Below are 15,855 nucleotides of genomic sequence, written 5' to 3'. Positions count from 1 at the left end.
ATGCTATTTTTATTGTACATTAAAAAAATCAAGAGAAATTAAACTATGTATTACGTTACTTCAAACTATATTAAAATGATTAAAAAAAAAGTCCGGAAATGCCAAAATGTACATAACAATGCTTTAGTGACTGCTTCTCTGAATCGGAACAAATTGTCCTGATAATAGAAGTGAAATAACCCTTAAAGAGAGATACTGTCGTTGAATGCGTTTACTTAAATGGAAGTATTGCGCAAACATAGTCATTACCGGTAACGGAATTGACCTTATGTTAATATAAACATGACTTGATTCAGGCATCGGAACGTTGTCATATTCAAATTTAATCCCTCCAGGTAACCGTTTCGGATCTTTCAGTCTTAACATGATGGCAAATAATGGGAAATGATTAAGTAACACCAAGGCACTCTCTAATATAGCATTCACGACAATAATGCCCAGCCTAGCACTTGCAAACGTGAGATAAAATACTAATACGGTTGGCAATAAAAACGTGAGCAATGTGAATAGAAGCGTGCCAAGTAAGAGTTGATCCAGATCATAAACACATGAATCAATACGATTCCTCAAGACATTCCTCCGTTTGCCTCGAAAAAGATGAAACAAAGACAACAAAACTGTAAGTTGCCAATTGTATATCCTGGCTGAAGCCAAATAACACGAATAAATTTGTAATGTGAGAAAGGATATGAAGTCTGCAATCAACGCAATCGAAAAGGTAGCTCCAAAAAAACCAGAAATTCCAATTAAAAAGATAAAGTCAGGAAGAAATGGCCTAATTATGCGAAGATATCCACTCCAGAATTCGATTACCCATAAAAACAATTCGCCAAAAAATGCAACCAATTCGTTGTTCAATTTGAGTCCACCTGGCCAGTCCATAAGCCATTCAATAGTACTTCTTAGGCCAGTAGTTAAAACATTCTTCATTATTATTTCAGTCAATGCATACAAAAAATCGACAAAAAAATACTTACATTTATGCACCGAGCAATGAGAGACACTATATGATCTTGATTTTCAATAATATATGATCCAACGGTAGCACCAATAATGATATCATTCGCTACCAACCACAAGCTATTGTAAAATCTAATATAATCTGGATGATATCTTGTCATGCTCTCGTGATTCTGAACTTGTCCGCGTAACCTAGAATATTGACCGGGCCAATTACAAGCTTGATGCAATCTTAAATCTAATTGTTGGACTTTAAAAAAAAACCGTTAGTTAACTTGGATTAAATATTAAATGAGTGACATACTTGTCGCTGACACATCTTTCATTGCTGGGAGATTATCCTTCGGCTGCCATTCAATAATAACTAAAACAGCTTCCAAAAAAACACGATAAAGCATTAAGCTGCTCATAAGAATCCAAAATATAGACGTGAACAGAAATCTCCAAATGACTAATGAAAATTTAAAACTTTGCAAACATATTGTAATAGGAAGCTGGCTGAGGATCATCATCAAGTTGTGTGAGTCCGCAGATTGTCCTGAAAAGGATTCGACTTGTTCTTGTAAAATTTCGCTTAATTCACTAGACAAGTTTAATTCTGTAATCCAAGTTTCCACGGTTGCTTGGTCGTTTCCTTGTGGAAAACCAAATACAAGATGACTTTTCAATTTTTCGACAAGCTTGCGTTTTTGAACTATAGTCACGTCATCTTTATCGGAGCCGTCTTTTTTTTCCAATGGCATATCTGCAAGTTCCAAAGTTATCGGATTAAATGAAAAATACTGCAGCTTTCTAAAAATAGGCCTTGTAAAGTTAATAACTTGGACTGAAAGTTTTCCAGAGTAAGATAGCTGGTAGTCCACCTGAGGTAGGACTTGCAAATCGTCTATTCGTATCCGAAGTGGTAAGTTTTCTGACTTTGATGAATTAAGTAATCCAATAATCGACAACTTAGCATTATTTGCTCTTGCCTTGAAATCTCCTGAATCATACGGCTTCAATTTTTTGACCAAATTTGTACTAGCCAATATTTCACTGACAGTGCCAATCTGGAAATAATTAGTTTTTTTTTTTAAATTTTTATATTTTCCTTGTAATTGTTTTTTTATTTTTTTTGCCAAAAGGAATCTTGCTTAAAACCATACATACCTCGACGTCAAACAAAACGGAGATAACAACAAAATCAACAGGCGAGTTCTGAAACCCAACCACCACTCCAGATTTATGCCGCTCCAAGACAAGGTCTGTCGGCCAAAAAACTCTAATCACAAACGAATCCGCTGTTCCGTCTTCAATGGCCCTGGATATTCTACTTCGATAGCTAAATATATGGTCATAGTCATACCGGGAATCATTAACTCTAACTGCCTGACCGCCAGTTACAGGTAACTTGACATATTCCTCATCAGTTCGATAGTGATACGGCTTTGGAAGAGACAAGAACGGACCGTTTTCATTAGTCGGTGAACTTGAAGATGATACCGGAACTGACTTTGAAGAACGAGAAAAATTGGCAATACGGATTTGAAATTTTTGTGCCGGACTCGTCTTTCGTGATTTGGAAGTATCCATCGCTTAAAAAAATCCAAGTTTTCTTTTAAAAACTTCCCCTTCGACGGAGCTGGTCTCGCGCTGATATGCTTCGTCGATTTTTCCTTCGAATATTCTAAAAAAAAAAACAACCAAATTTAACAAAAGAGATCATTTTGATTTAAAAGAAAAAACAAACAAGTCAACGTATTCCATACTCTTTCAGACTCGCCAATGGCTATTTTCCAGACTGGAAGGAAGATGGCCAGTAACACAAGCGTTAATCCTCCAAATGCCTTAATAAATCTCAGCTAAAGTGCATACATTGTCAGAAGATAACGTAATTGTAAAGTTATAAGCATTATAAACGTTCATAATCCATGATTTAAAAACTAAATCAAAACGTACTAATATTCCTTTTTCCCAGACAAGCTGCACGAAAGTAGCTAAAACCTGAAATGTCCGAAACTTGTGCGATGCGTACCCAGTGATAAACAGCAAAATAGCACACAATGTGAGAAATACTAAACGCATTTAGACTAACATGACAAGACTAAGTAATTTAAATTGCGAGTCATGCAAATATCTATATATTTTTTGTTTACTGTCTATTTTCTGGACTCTTTTGACGCGTGGAGTTCATCAAAATGAAGATTAGAAACGCGCGGCTTCGATAGGGCTTTAGGGCACCCGAGATATATTAAGTTGCAACTCGAACGTTTCAGCCAACGGATGTCAAAGGAAAATAAAAGCTCATGATGCCTGTCAAAACAACTGGGATATCTAAATACGTTTACGTACAGTCGACCAAACATGCCCCGCAGACTAAAGCAGACATTTCTGTAGCATTGTTAGAACTCTTGTCAAAACTTGACGTGCATCATGAAGAGCCGCAGTTATCAGTCAGTGATCCGTCGCCGTCAGAACAAAAACCAAAAGAATTCATGGGCCGGGATCAGACGGACAAACAGCACACGCAGCCTTCGGTTAATTCTGTCAAGAAGCAAGCAAGAAAAGCTGCAAAACAACAGAAAAAGGCGGAATTTAATGAGTCAGAGAACAAGATTGCGACCAGGTCTTCACGAGTGCCATTCTGGTTTGAAAAGTATATTTGGTTTATATCTAGTGACGGATATTTGGTTATTGCTGGGCGATATAGTCAACAGAATGCTTTATTATTCACAAGGCACTTGGGTGAACATGATATAATCGTTGGTTCTGATGCGCCATCGTCCGCTCTAGTTCTTGTCAAGAACCATTTGCAAACAAGCATTATACCTCCATCTACTCTTTCACAAGCTTCCACACTTGCAATTTCGTTTTCCACTGCATGGGATACTAATGGATTAGTGGAAGCTTGGTTTGTAAGGCCGGTTGCTTTCTCCATCAAGACTAATATCGAGCAAGCTCTAGCAGCTGAAAGTAAAGAAGACTTTTTCTGTGATATTACGATCGATTCAAAGGCGAAAGTTACATTAGGCATGCCTCAATTGATCATGGGCTACGGAATTGTGTTTTTGGTGGATGAAGATAGTGCTGTACGACATGGCAAGTTACGCGTAGATGCCATATCAATCGAAAGTCACGAAGAAGAAAAAGAAGATAGTATTGAGCAAAATTACGAGGCGAGAAAAGATGAAGAGGATAAGTATGAATTCAATGGAGATTTAAGCAACACAGTGTCATCAGACAAGGAAGAAAGTAATGACAGCTCAGAGGAAGAAAAAGAAGATGATGATAACGATGACGATGATGAAAGTGAAGAGTCAGACGGGGAAATGAGCACGTCATCACAGTCATCATCTCGAGTTTGGCCAGAACCAAGCATTCAATCACTTCCTCGAGGAAAGAAATTTAAATTGAAAAAAATCAGTTCGAAATATGCTGATCAAGATGCAGAAGAGCGAGCGTTGAGGATGAAATTACTCGGGTCAGAAAAGTCAACTGCGAAGCAGGCTCTTGATAATGCTAGGGATGTTCGCCGTCAGGAACGAGAACAGCAAGCACGTCAAGCAAAGATTGCAGAACAAGAAGCGGTAATAAAAAATCGGGCGAGAAGGAAAGAAGCTACCGAGACTCAACGTGTGCCGATCCGTCCAGATGTGCTTTTGGCAAATACTGAAGAAGAAAAGAATGAAACTGTACTTCGTGATCGTCTTATTCCACGGCCATCAAGAGAAGATAAAATAATTTCTGCAATTCCTGTGTGTGCACCATGGCATGCGCTTCACAAATTCAAATACAAGGTCAAGATCTTGCCAGGTGTAGGTAAACGAGGGAAGACGTTATCTAAATGTCGCGATTTTTTTAAGGCTGGCATGGGTGCACCAATAGACAGGCAAAGTACAGATATAAGTAGAGCATGGCCAAGAGAAATTGAGTTGATTGGAAAATTGACCGAAGAAGAAGTTTCGTTGCCTGTGGGAATAATAAAATTTCGAGCCTCGATTCCAAGCACAAAACCTCAAAAACCATCATCGAACCAGTCGATCAAGAAGGGAAAGAAAGGAAAGAAATAAAAGTTGCCAAAAACACCTAATTTTATGTGGTACATTTCATTTTTTATTGGTGTACAAAAATGTATTAAAAGCATATCATAACATATAATAAACAGATTAAAGCATGCCAAAGCTCTAGAGGTAGAGAATTAGCCATATCAAAGCGCTTGTTTTAACCTTTCTGCTAATTTCTCTTTTGCCAGCTGATACGCATTCAGTAATCCTTGCTCACTAAGATCTAAATTCTTAACATTGGTATCGTATGCGGGTGGCCTTGACACTCTGGTCGAGATCACGAGCGGGTCAGTTTCCAAAATAATGCCGTCGTCCACGGTTTCGTCGACCGCAAGTGAAACCAAGTCATAATTATCTATGATTGTTCTCTTATCAAGAGAATGCTTCAATAAGATCTCAAGCGAGTCTCGTAGCGCGAGAACAACTTGGTAAAGCATGGTTTCGTTTTCATTTAGGCCGCCAACCACGTAGATGATAACATCGACAACTTCCTTGTAAACCACGATTCTGTTGTCGTATAATACGATATCAGTTCCTTGCTTATGAGTCTTTTCAAACAATCCTTTCTCAAATGCTCGTTGTTCCTTGATTGTGGGATATGGGTTGGCAAATTGGTTGTGCGGATAAGGGTGTGGTGGCTGGTAGTACTTTGTGAGAATTCGATGAGAGTCATTGTCAAGAATTAGCACCGCATTCACAGTAAACAACGTGACATTAGCGGACGACATTATGAAATTCGCAAACTCAAAACCTGATAGGAAAAGATGGTTAGTACCGGGGTTGCTCTCCTGGAGTGCCATTTTCAAACATGAGCGCACTGAATAATGAACCATTACTTACCCCCAAAACAGATAAATAATCTCGTAATTTCAATTCAAAACCCGCAACAAAAATAATATAATTATAGCGTATATATGTATCCAACAAATCTAATTTTTTTCTTTTCCTGTCGATCTGTTCACTGTAGCGTGCGCGTTATGGCAAGTTACAAATTGAAGACGACCAATTCATTGCAAATTAAACCCTAACCTTTACATGAGGTCAAATCAAACGTCGTGAAACTAAAACAAATAATGCTATAAATCATGGCAAACATACAGAAAAACGGCTCGTTTCATTTTTTTCCCTTTCAATTTCAGCATGAACACTATGAATAACTGGCTACAGCTTATTATAATCTTTATTAATCCGTTGTAGAGTGTTTACATTGTCATGCTGATGTGTCGCTAAATCTTGATTGGTATGCTGGTGCTCGTCTTGCTCAACTTTTTGCTTGCTCAAGTCGTACTCTTTGACTTGATCTTCATCACAGTCTGTTGGGAATGAAAACACGGCATAAGTGCTTACTCCTACTACAATATTACTATCTGCCAGCTTGGCTACTATCCAATACCAAGCTTTGCCGTCAGCACCGGTGGCCTGAAAGATCTTAGTCGGACCACCAGCTGCGGCACTAACCGCAACAGTGATGTAAGAATATAAATTTTGCGGGTCCCATTCTTCTGGGCTGATTGATCTAAATCCTGTATCGGGAGGCAATTTTATGGATGCGTGGAATTGTTGAGAAGATGGCGTAATATGATGCCGCCGGGGAGGTACAGTCTTTTTGACTTTGTGAAGTCCAGCAGGATGAGGCAGTAGTTTCGCCAGTCTAGCTAAAGTATGTTCATGTTGAGAAGCGGACTTTGAAGCTGCGGTAGGCACTGCAGACTCTTGGTTAGCTCCATCACCATTATCACCTCCCTGCTTCGCATCTGCCGCAGAGAAGAAGGAAAGACAAGCAACAGGATTGTCTGAGATGGGTAAATGTGAATACAGAGATTGCTCAGTATTTGCAACGAAAGGTTGACCAGGTGATGCACTTGATGTATCGGTCGAATTTCGAGCAAGTTTCAGACCAAACACTTCGAAAGGCGCTTCAACGACCGATGAATAGTAAAGCCTAGGCTGACCTTTACTTTTATTGTCTGAGATGGGGCTAATTACCCTAGCGTGGGTCTTTGTGGTCTCATGATCACTAGAATCGCCGCGGTCGTCATCTTGGTCATTATCAGGAGATTGATCAGTTGCGCTCGCAAGCTGGGATACCTGAATAGGCGGATCATGAACAGTAATTGAATTAATACATTGAGCATTGTTGGTTACGAATGAGTCCGTCCTAAAACGGCCAAAAATGGCAATCAGGATGTCAGGAACGTCGGAGATATTGATGCGAGATTTGGCGGGGATGGACCAATCTTGACGAGCATAACGACTGTTATCGACCGACAGCGCATGCGCGTTGTCAAGTTTGGGATTCCCGCCTAGCTGGCTGATGATGCTGCTGGACATGATGGAGTAGATTGAATACGAAGTAATCTATTTCGCCACTGGTCTATAAGTTCATGGGATATAGACGCACATGACGTAAGGACAGGACAGTGATGACGATTATATGCCCAAATGGGCACAAACGCACGATCTAAAGATTGAAATGCCGAGCTTGTTAAAAGTCGACTGGCAATTGACGCTGAATTCAGGTCGATTATTTTTACAATTCATAACCTATAATTACTATGACTTATAAACAATTTTACAATCATGCCAATACAAATTGACGTATTTTCGGCAACCATAATGAAGATAAAAGTTGTTGCAAGTAAGACCCGTGTTTAGGGTCCGGGCTTATGCTCATTCCGCGAGCAGCTGACTCAAACATTACATTAGCAGAAATGGTGATCGATGCCTGTTTCAGCATTGCAAATGTACGAAACGGTCACGTGTTGCAAAATAAATACTCTTGAACGAAGGAGGAGGTTTTTGGAATAAAAATAGCGCGCTGGGCCTATGTACAATCTTTTCGTTATTCGTTTTCTCTGTGTCTCCTGACGTGTAGTTGAGCCAAGAAAATAAATGTATAGTTATAGCAAAATAAAAACAAAAAATGAAAACGACAATGCACGTGGACGTGGCCATAAAGTACTTATTTTTACTTTACTTGCTTTCACGTTCCTCCTTTTTTTGTATAGCCCTTACCCCAGCGGATACTTTCACAAATGTATAAACTTAAAAATAGATTTTTAACGTTGCCCGAGGCGGTTTTTCGATATCGACTATATTTTTGGTAACACGTCTATTCCCTTCACAGGGCAAAAAAAAAAAAGGAAGGAAAAAAAAAAAACCATTTCTTCTGAATTTTTCATGACCCCCGTCTTGCGTCAGCATTAACAGAGTCAACGTGGTCGATCCTGTCATTGTTTATTTTTAGTCGTTGTCGTTGTCGTCGTCGCCATGCACGACATCGTTCGGCTTGGGTTTGTGCCTATGCTGGTGCTGGCCTATGGCTTGTTGGCAGTGTCTGCAGCTTCTGACAGTGCCAGCATAAAAGCAACTGCCACACCGTCGCTATTAGACAGGTCAGATTCCGTATCAAGGGCGTCATTCTATTCATCACACATATCAACCGTGTCGCAAATACCTCAGACATTTAGTCTTTCTGTCGAATCAATTACAACTACATCCATTTCCCTGTCACCATCAACATCTACATCATTTGTACTATCGTCGTCGTCATCAACGTTGACGGCTTCTTCTTCTTCGTCGAGCACATCAAGCATTCTACCTTACGCATTTGATTCCTCTCTTGGTGTAAATTTTACTGAGGATTCATGTCCCGAGTTCTTCCGCTCGTTTCTGTCTGATCCGGATTTTATTGAATGCTGGCCTTTTTCTTTTTTTCTCCAGGTATGCGCATTTTTCTTACTTTTTTGTTATTTTTTTGTCAGGTTGAAAAAAAAAAAATAACATTATTGCAGAATTCGCAGTCTTTCTTTAACATCGTAAAGCAAGGCGCGTTCACGCTTTCTTCCACTATGGACATGATCTGCAGTGTCAATGGCACGTCATGTTCTTCGATCATGTATTCATATGCCAGGCAGCTCATTACCAAGCAAAATTGTGGCAATGATTATGCGTTGCAAAACCCGCAGGCCACGCAAGCGTTTAACGCGTTCGTGTCTTACGGCATTCTTTACGCCTCCGGTTGTTTGCAATCGGCTTCAGGTTCTTACTGCTATGTGGATTCGGTCACGAATTCATCCAATCCTGGTGATTCGTACCTGTACTATCTGCCGCTTGACATTAGTCTCCCAGGAGGCACCCGGTCGTCATGTTCAAATTGTTCGCAAAATATAATGTCTGTCTTTTACAAATATGCTGGGTATACTTCGTTCCCACTGTCTCGAACATACGTGGCCGCGGCGGAGCAAATTAATGTATTCTGTGGGCCTGGTTTTGTTAACACTGCCGTTTCATTTATCACTCCGTCATCGACCCATTCTGTTTCTCCAGCACCAACAAATGAAGTCAAGTTAATACCTCTAATCGGTGCGGTTGGTGCGGTATCACTTGCATGTCTTTATGAAATTTTATGAACACTACTACGTTACATGATATTCTTTTTCATTCAAAATTTTTATAATATCGGCGTTAACTTATTTTAATTTTCCTTTGATGATTTTTTTTTCTTCTTATTATTTTAATAGTCAAAAGAATCACCACTTTCAAAACTGGCTTGCGCAAATCTAGTATTTATCATTTGGGTTTTTATTTTGGTCTTTTAGGACTTGATTTGGGTTGGTCATGGCGTTATATATACATCATATTTTTAATAATTTTTTTTTTTTCTGAGCGTTGTTTTTATCAAGTCACATTATACTTGTACATTAACAAATTTTTTGTTTGCATGTATAGATTGATGCCTATAACAACTAGTTATAGTTAGCTAACTAATACAAATAGATTATAGATGTATAGCTGATTAGTTATTGAACATTTACGTAAAAGTATAGACAATAACTATGTGATTAACGTTTTAATATCGAAACTTAAAACGTTGCCCCTCCTTGTATACCCGCCGCAATTGATGCTTGCGACCTGCGTTCATCATTGTATTCAACAATACAGCTTTCAATGATGATACTAAGATCTCTTTATCGAATATCAGGACCGAAATTCCGTTTATCGTTATATCATCAGTCTTCACAATTTTTAAAACGGCTCGTGCAGGTTCGAAATTTCACCGTGCCGACAGTGCCAGGTCCCGACGTGAGTCCTCTGTTATACTCTCATGATTTGCCAGGAAAGGAATTAACTCAAAACCATTGATTTTTTTTTTGTTATTTTAGAAAAATGGTAACATTATTTATTTTGATATTTTCTCTCGACTTTTAACCGAGCGCATCATAATGCTTAACGGGCCGATTGAGGAAAGGATGGCGGCCACGGTCGTGGCCCAGCTGTTGTTTTTGGAAGCCGCCGATCCGGACAAGCCGATTCACATGTACATTAATTCAACCGGTGGTGAAGTGCATGCTGGATACGCAATTATCGATACCATGCATTACATCCGTCCACCGGTGTCGACCATCTGCGTCGGCATGGCAGCGTCCATGGCATCATTGATCTTGGCCACCGGCCACAAGGGCAACCGGTTTGCCCTGCCGCATTCATGGATCATGGTCCATCAACCAAGTTCGGGTACGCAGGGTAAAGCGACAGACATAGCCATTGCCGCCAGGCAGATCTTACGATTACGTGAACAAGCCAATCAGACATTGCAAGCTCATCTGACCAAGCTTCATTCGAGCGAAGAGATTGAGAAATTGGTTGAGAATGACAATTATTTTAATGCGCATGAGGCGCTTGAATTGGGCATCATTGATGAAGTCATTAGCTCGCCAAATGCGAACGTGCCACACGGATCAGGTGGATTGAAACATGAAAAAGAACAACAAGAACAAGAACAAGAGCAAGAACAAGCCAACCAGAGCAAGAGCAATAACAAGACCGCATCACAAACTGCAACACCATCATTATCACCTCAGCTGAAGCCAGATGTAAAAACTGACAAGTATCAATTATCTGCACTTAACGGGGTTGGATTAACTAATCTTCCCAAAGATTGGTGGCGCAAAATGTTTTCAGTTTAAAACTTCAGTATTTTGAATATACAATGATACTCTTTTTTTTACTTTAAAAAAAAAAAAGAAATGCTAGTAAATACATAAATTCACCGGGATGCATGGCTATGCGTCTGTTCTTATTTTGTTCATTATTCGCTGTTATAATAATCACCGTCGTCGTCACCGTCATCATCGCCGTCTTCACTATCGGCCACGTAGCCTCGGCGTGGAGTCGTCTGATAATCATCCGTAGCATCCACATCATCAAACCCAAACCTGACATCGCCACGGTCAAGCTTGGCATTTCCAAACGCATCTCCATCATCATCGGCAAACCTGACGAATCCTTCTTCATATTCGAACCGGTCAATGTCATCCGCATCTTCTTCGTCCTCAGGATCGTTGATATCTCCAGCGACACCATCGTCATCATCCCTACCTTCATCTTCATCTGGATAGTCATTCTTATAAAAATCTTCGGCGTTTGAATCTTCGTCATCTGATCGTTGCCCTTCATCATCATCTTCAAACTCATCCATAAACTCTTCAAAGTCGATTGCCGGATTATAAATCCTACAACAACTGTAAGCCAAAAAAAAAAAAAAAAAATACAAAAAATAATAAATCATACTCTCTCTTCGCTTCTCACCATCAGCATACGATAAGTACAAAATCAAGCAAATAGCAAACAGTAGCGAACAGGAACAATAAATGAAAAAAAATGAAAAATAAAACCTACAACAATCCGTATTGACCGCCGTCCCAAGCATTGCCGAGGTATTTTTCTCGATAGTAAACATCGTACACGTAATCCTCGATTTCGGCATCAACTGTTGAAATACGATCGATGCTAACTCTTCTAGCGGCATCTGGTTGTGAAATTGTACCCGTCACATGGGGCGTTTTTGTAGAGGGGACCTCGGTTTCGCTATCTTCGTTGATCACTTGTGAATCGGAATGAAGTAATCGATGTGGCCGCTTCAGTGCATGCGATGGCTTGTCAGCTTGATCGGTCTTGTTGAGTTGTAGATATTGATCAACCATTTCTTGCAATTCATCTTCATTGGCAGCCATGTACGAAGAAGATGGTGATAAAGACATTATACTACTACTGGTACTACTTCTCCTCCTTCGAACAGTAGAGTGGGGAATCGCAATCGGTCTTTCCTGTAACGGAGGTTGTGATGCTGCAATTGAAGCAGAAGCAGCCGGAGTTAGAGGCACAGAAGAAGCAGAAGTAGCACGAGTAGGGGGTTGATTCAAAACCTTAACGATAGGAATCCCAGTTCGCCTCTGAGAGTTTCCCACGGAATCATCTTGTCGAAGTATGGGTGGTTGAACTAGACCACTTCGTTTTGGCGGCGGCGTCGCCGTTGCTGTTGCTGCTTTTGCTGTTGCTGCTGCTGTTGTTGTTGCTATTGCTGTTTCAGATAATTCTGTAAGCCATGAATCTTTTCGCTTGCGACTAGGAAAACGGAAAAGTTTGGAAGGGTTTAAGATATGCCTTGCTGCTTGCAGCACCGAAGGAGCATCCCGTAACGTCTCTGGCAACCGAGGTGCTTCAAGAAGTGTGATTGCTCCGTCTTCTTGATCTGTTTCCTCCGTAGCAGCAAATTTAAACACTAACAATAAAGGGGGAAAAAAGACCAATTCAAGTTAGGAATCGCGAGAGGGATTATTTAAAAAACAAACAAAAATATACCATAAGAATTAGTTTTACTCCGCTTGGCCGATGCCCCCTGCTGTTCCAAAACTATGCGTATTCAATAATTAATCAGTAATCATGCATGAAGCCGTAAAACAACTTACGCAAGGCTTGCAACGGATCTTGATTGCGCTTTCGCTTGATGCGGACCGTGTGGGGCGGAATCGCAGCTTGTAATGATCGAGGAATAGACATTATTGTAAAACGCTATAAAACAACACTAACAGTGATATCACTACATAAACCATGCATATATAAGAGCTAACTTTTTTTTCTTTGTGCACCGGTTAAAACTAAAATTTAACGTTGAATTTCGTGGGGAATTGGAAGAAGTTTACTAAAATGTCTCGAGCCGGGGTTTTATAAACATCCAATGACGTCTGTAAGTCACGTGACGTTTTTTGAAGCAATGAGAAAGCAAGGCACGACAGAACACGTGCCGTTGTGCCTGACTCCTTCGACCTTTCTGCACCGTGTTTTGAGTTTCCGCCGCTGCGCTATTCTGGAAACAAAATCACCGTCACATTTGGATCGACTAACGATTACGTGAACGCTGCGGTCATGACAAACCAAGCTATCGGTGCCAACGCACCAGAAGTGCTTCCGAATCAAATTACTCTAAATATTTACGAGTTGTCGGTCATCAGCTATCATTGGCTGAAAACCTTATTGTGTGGGCAGGGGTGTGCTTAGGGTAGACGCGTGCGCGCGCAGTTGAACACCGTGTCATCGTATCACGTGACATTTAGCATTGAGGAATGGATTAATAACAATCGGTTTGGAGCGGAGGGGCGTCCTCCTGTCCATGTCCTTTCTCTTCATTTTGTTGGCAACATCGACAACCTATTATATACTTGCACGGCCATGAAGTTGTCATTAATTTCTGTCTTGTTGGCAAGTACTTCTATAGTACTTGCGTCTGACGTGTTTTCTCTCACGGCAGATAGCTTTGATCAATTCATTGCCGAGAATTCGCTCACGCTCGCCGAGTTCTTTGCCCCATGGTGGTGAGTTTTTTTTTTTTCTTGTTTCATTTTCACTGCGTTTGCTAAACTTTGACGGGCTTAAGTGGTCATTGTAAGGCTTTAGCACCCGAATACGAGCAGGCGGCCACGATTCTCAAGGACCAACACCCGGGCATCAAATTGGCCAAGATCGATTGTACGCAGGAAAGTGAACTATGCAATCAGCATGGTGTTGAAGGATTCCCAACCTTGAAAGTTTTCCGTGGAAATTCCGACTCGGTTAGTCCTTACGCTGGACAACGCAAGGCTGACTCGATCGTATCGTACATGGTCAAGCAATCTCTGCCGGCTGTGTCCTTACTGGCTGATAAGGACAGCCACGAAAAATTTAAGCAGGCGGACAGCTTTGTTGTGGTGGGTTATTTCGCAGATCAGCAATCGAATAACACGTTTGCACAGGTTGCTGATACCTTGAGAGATCATTTCTTGTTTGGCGCCACGAATGATGAAAGCTTGGCTCAGGCGGCTGGAATTGAACAAGTGCCTGCCGTAGTCGCCTACAAGAAGTTTGACGGTGATGATAGAGTTGTGTATCAAGGCGAATTTGTCGTGGACGATCTTATTCAATTCGCCAAGATCGAGTCAATCCCGCTTGTCGGTGAAGTCGGTCCTGCCACGTACGCGTCTTATATTGAATCAGGAATTCCGCTTGCCTACCTATTTGTCGATAATGGCAAACAGAAAGCAGAATTTGTGGAGATCTTAACTCCACTGGCGCGCAAATTTAAGGGCAAGATCAACCTGGCCACCATTAATGCCACCACGTTCGGTCAGCATGCGGATAACTTAAACTTGAAGCAGCAATGGCCCGCGTTTGCGATCCAGGACGTGGTCTCCAATTTCAAGTATACATACGATCAGGCGAGCGAAATCACTGCTACCGGTTTGATTGAATTCTTGGACAAATTTGTTGCTGGTGATGTTAACCCAACCATCAAGTCTCAGGAACCGCCTGAAGTTCAAGAAGGGCCGGTCACGATCGTGACCGCAAACACATATGATGAGATTGTGCTTGATGATGATAAGGACGTGTTGATTGAGTTTTATGCCACCTGGTGTGGCCATTGCAAGAATTTGGCTCCCAAATATGACGAATTGGGATCGATTGTTTGGAACGATGCGGACTTAAAGTCCAAGATCACTATCGCCAAGGTTGACGCGCCTAATAACGACGTGCCAGACGATGTTCGTGGCTTCCCAACCATTAAGTTGTACCCGGCTGGTGATAAGGAAAATCCTGTCGATTATGAAGGTGACCGGACCGTGCAGTCGCTTTCTGATTTTGTCAACAAGTATGGCAAGTATAAGGTCGACATTGTTGCGGTTGGCGAAAAAACCACATTGGTTGACGACGAAGATGACGAAGAGGAAGTGCACGATGAGTTGTAAGGAAAAAAAAAAGAAAGAGAAATAAAAACAGACAAATGTATTTTGATGTAAATTTATTTTTACGGACTAGTGGGCAAAACATGTAGATATATCGATTAAAAATGAAGTTGATTAACCTCTAATTATTTATTCTTCTGACAAGAGCGCAATGGATAAGTGGATAAGTGCGGCGGGAACAAAGTAAAACAGATTCGTGACCCAATTTGCTTCTGCCCCCTGGGATTTTCTAAATCAAAATGACGACCATAATATTACCTCAATTCCCTGATAATCAAATAACCTTATCCTTATTCACGAACGTTCAAAATAGCAGTCAAATCCGTGCTGGCCTAACCTCATCTGACCACCGGCTCAGTCAACTGGCCGTGCTGGACGCGACCACTTTGGTCAGCACGTCACACGTGTTGGCAGCAGTTTCCCGTGCCGTGCGAGATTTTAAAACCGGTCATCATCGCACGCGCACGATTAATTCGGAGATTGTGTTTGCAATGTCGGGTTCGAACAATATTGCTGACGCGCTGCGCCGGTTCGGCGTGAAGGACGAATCCACCGCGCTTTTGGTTGTCCAAGTTTGCCACGACGGCGGCGGCGGCGATGGTCAGGCACAGGATGGTGTAAACGTTGAAGAGATTGTGGACGGCACTAAAGTGGACGTTACCGATGAGGCAATCGCACAGCTTACCAACTTGGCCGTGGTTAAAAAGGTACTTTCGGGGGGCGCGCGGGGGGGGGCGGGGGCCGGGGGGGGGGCGGCGACGGGGGGGGGGGGAGGGTGGGTGGTTGGGGGGTAG

General features: G+C 41.4%; 9 protein-coding genes across 9 annotated transcripts in view; 5 read left to right on the top strand and 4 right to left on the bottom strand.

Annotated features, from left to right (window-relative positions):
• Positions 1-123: 123 nt before the first annotated feature.
• V1514DRAFT_320007 (N-acetylglucosaminyl transferase component-domain-containing protein) lies at positions 124-2,532 on the bottom strand (the record flags this gene model as incomplete). The annotated part of the gene is made up of 4 exons (XM_066925980.1): positions 124-924; positions 978-1,210; positions 1,265-2,009; positions 2,110-2,532. 4 exons carry the CDS (start codon positions 2,530-2,532, stop codon positions 124-126), a joined length of 2,202 nt encoding a protein of 733 aa, XP_066783398.1.
• Positions 2,533-3,224: 692 nt separating this feature from the next.
• V1514DRAFT_330887 (uncharacterized protein) lies at positions 3,225-5,120 on the top strand. Its single transcript, XM_066927584.1, has one exon. It carries the CDS (start codon positions 3,246-3,248, stop codon positions 5,007-5,009), a length of 1,764 nt encoding a protein of 587 aa, XP_066783397.1. The 5' UTR covers positions 3,225-3,245; the 3' UTR covers positions 5,010-5,120.
• V1514DRAFT_330886 (Longin-like domain-containing protein) lies at positions 4,953-6,161 on the bottom strand. The gene is made up of 3 exons (XM_066927583.1): positions 6,102-6,161; positions 5,844-6,032; positions 4,953-5,754 (listed from the first exon to the last, which is right to left on the bottom strand). The coding sequence occupies exon 3, from the start codon at positions 5,729-5,731 to the stop codon at positions 5,147-5,149; it is 585 nt and encodes a 194-aa protein (XP_066783396.1). The 5' UTR covers positions 5,732-5,754; positions 5,844-6,032; positions 6,102-6,161; the 3' UTR covers positions 4,953-5,146.
• Positions 5,865-7,533, bottom strand: V1514DRAFT_59833 (uncharacterized protein). The gene is made up of 2 exons (XM_066930072.1): positions 6,102-7,533; positions 5,865-6,032 (listed from the first exon to the last, which is right to left on the bottom strand). Exon 1 carries the CDS (start codon positions 7,332-7,334, stop codon positions 6,165-6,167), a length of 1,170 nt encoding a protein of 389 aa, XP_066783395.1. The 5' UTR covers positions 7,335-7,533; the 3' UTR covers positions 5,865-6,032; positions 6,102-6,164.
• Positions 7,534-8,020: 487 nt separating this feature from the next.
• On the top strand, positions 8,021-9,801 carry V1514DRAFT_330883 (uncharacterized protein). The gene is made up of 2 exons (XM_066927582.1): positions 8,021-8,726; positions 8,798-9,801. Exons 1-2 carry the CDS (start codon positions 8,274-8,276, stop codon positions 9,413-9,415), a joined length of 1,071 nt encoding a protein of 356 aa, XP_066783394.1. The 5' UTR covers positions 8,021-8,273; the 3' UTR covers positions 9,416-9,801.
• Positions 9,802-9,956: 155 nt separating this feature from the next.
• On the top strand, positions 9,957-10,972 carry V1514DRAFT_320002 (Clp protease-domain-containing protein; the record flags this gene model as incomplete). The annotated part of the gene is made up of 2 exons (XM_066925979.1): positions 9,957-10,088; positions 10,169-10,972. The coding sequence occupies 2 exons, from the start codon at positions 9,957-9,959 to the stop codon at positions 10,970-10,972; spliced, it is 936 nt and encodes a 311-aa protein (XP_066783393.1).
• Positions 10,973-11,680: 708 nt separating this feature from the next.
• V1514DRAFT_347513 (uncharacterized protein) lies at positions 11,681-13,395 on the bottom strand (the record flags this gene model as incomplete). The annotated part of the gene is made up of 4 exons (XM_066929300.1): positions 11,681-12,567; positions 12,648-12,698; positions 12,755-12,820; positions 13,371-13,395. The coding sequence occupies 4 exons, from the start codon at positions 13,393-13,395 to the stop codon at positions 11,681-11,683; spliced, it is 1,029 nt and encodes a 342-aa protein (XP_066783392.1).
• A 27-nt stretch (positions 13,396-13,422) lies between these two features.
• Positions 13,423-15,186, top strand: V1514DRAFT_330878 (thioredoxin-like protein). Its single transcript, XM_066927581.1, has 2 exons — positions 13,423-13,657; positions 13,720-15,186. Exons 1-2 carry the CDS (start codon positions 13,515-13,517, stop codon positions 15,062-15,064), a joined length of 1,488 nt encoding a protein of 495 aa, XP_066783391.1. The 5' UTR covers positions 13,423-13,514; the 3' UTR covers positions 15,065-15,186.
• The window catches only part of V1514DRAFT_352261 (kinase binding protein CGI-121-domain-containing protein), a gene marked incomplete at its 3' end in the record, with an annotated part of 969 nt that continues 268 nt past the window's right edge, over positions 15,155-15,855 (top strand). Inside the window, exon 1 of the mRNA XM_066929488.1 lies at positions 15,155-15,768. Within this exon, the coding sequence (XP_066783390.1) occupies positions 15,301-15,768 (468 nt within the window). The 5' untranslated portion in view covers positions 15,155-15,300. The remainder of the gene's footprint in view (positions 15,769-15,855) is intronic.

This window comes from Lipomyces japonicus, assembly GCF_038497905.1.
Source record: "Lipomyces japonicus strain CBS 7319 unplaced genomic scaffold V1514scaffold_19, whole genome shotgun sequence".
NCBI lineage: Eukaryota > Fungi > Ascomycota > Lipomycetes > Lipomycetales > Lipomycetaceae > Lipomyces > Lipomyces japonicus.
This window is presented reverse-complemented; position numbering and strand designations above follow the sequence as displayed.

Excerpts from the sequence above, each read along its gene's own strand:
- V1514DRAFT_330886 (XM_066927583.1), bottom strand. The coding sequence starts at position 5,731 with ATGTCGTCCGCTAATGTCACGTTGTTTACTGTGAATGCGGTGCTAATT.
- V1514DRAFT_330887 (XM_066927584.1), top strand. The coding sequence starts at position 3,246 with ATGATGCCTGTCAAAACAACTGGGATATCTAAATACGTTTACGTACAG.
- V1514DRAFT_330878 (XM_066927581.1), top strand. The coding sequence starts at position 13,515 with ATGAAGTTGTCATTAATTTCTGTCTTGTTGGCAAGTACTTCTATAGTA. Across the intron at positions 13,658-13,719 it reads GAGTTCTTTGCCCCATGGTG|TGGTCATTGTAAGGCTTTAG; the intron begins GTGAGTTTTTTT and ends GACGGGCTTAAG.
- V1514DRAFT_330883 (XM_066927582.1), top strand. The coding sequence starts at position 8,274 with ATGCACGACATCGTTCGGCTTGGGTTTGTGCCTATGCTGGTGCTGGCC. Across the intron at positions 8,727-8,797 it reads CTTTTTCTTTTTTTCTCCAG|AATTCGCAGTCTTTCTTTAA; the intron begins GTATGCGCATTT and ends ACATTATTGCAG.
- V1514DRAFT_59833 (XM_066930072.1), bottom strand. The coding sequence starts at position 7,334 with ATGTCCAGCAGCATCATCAGCCAGCTAGGCGGGAATCCCAAACTTGAC.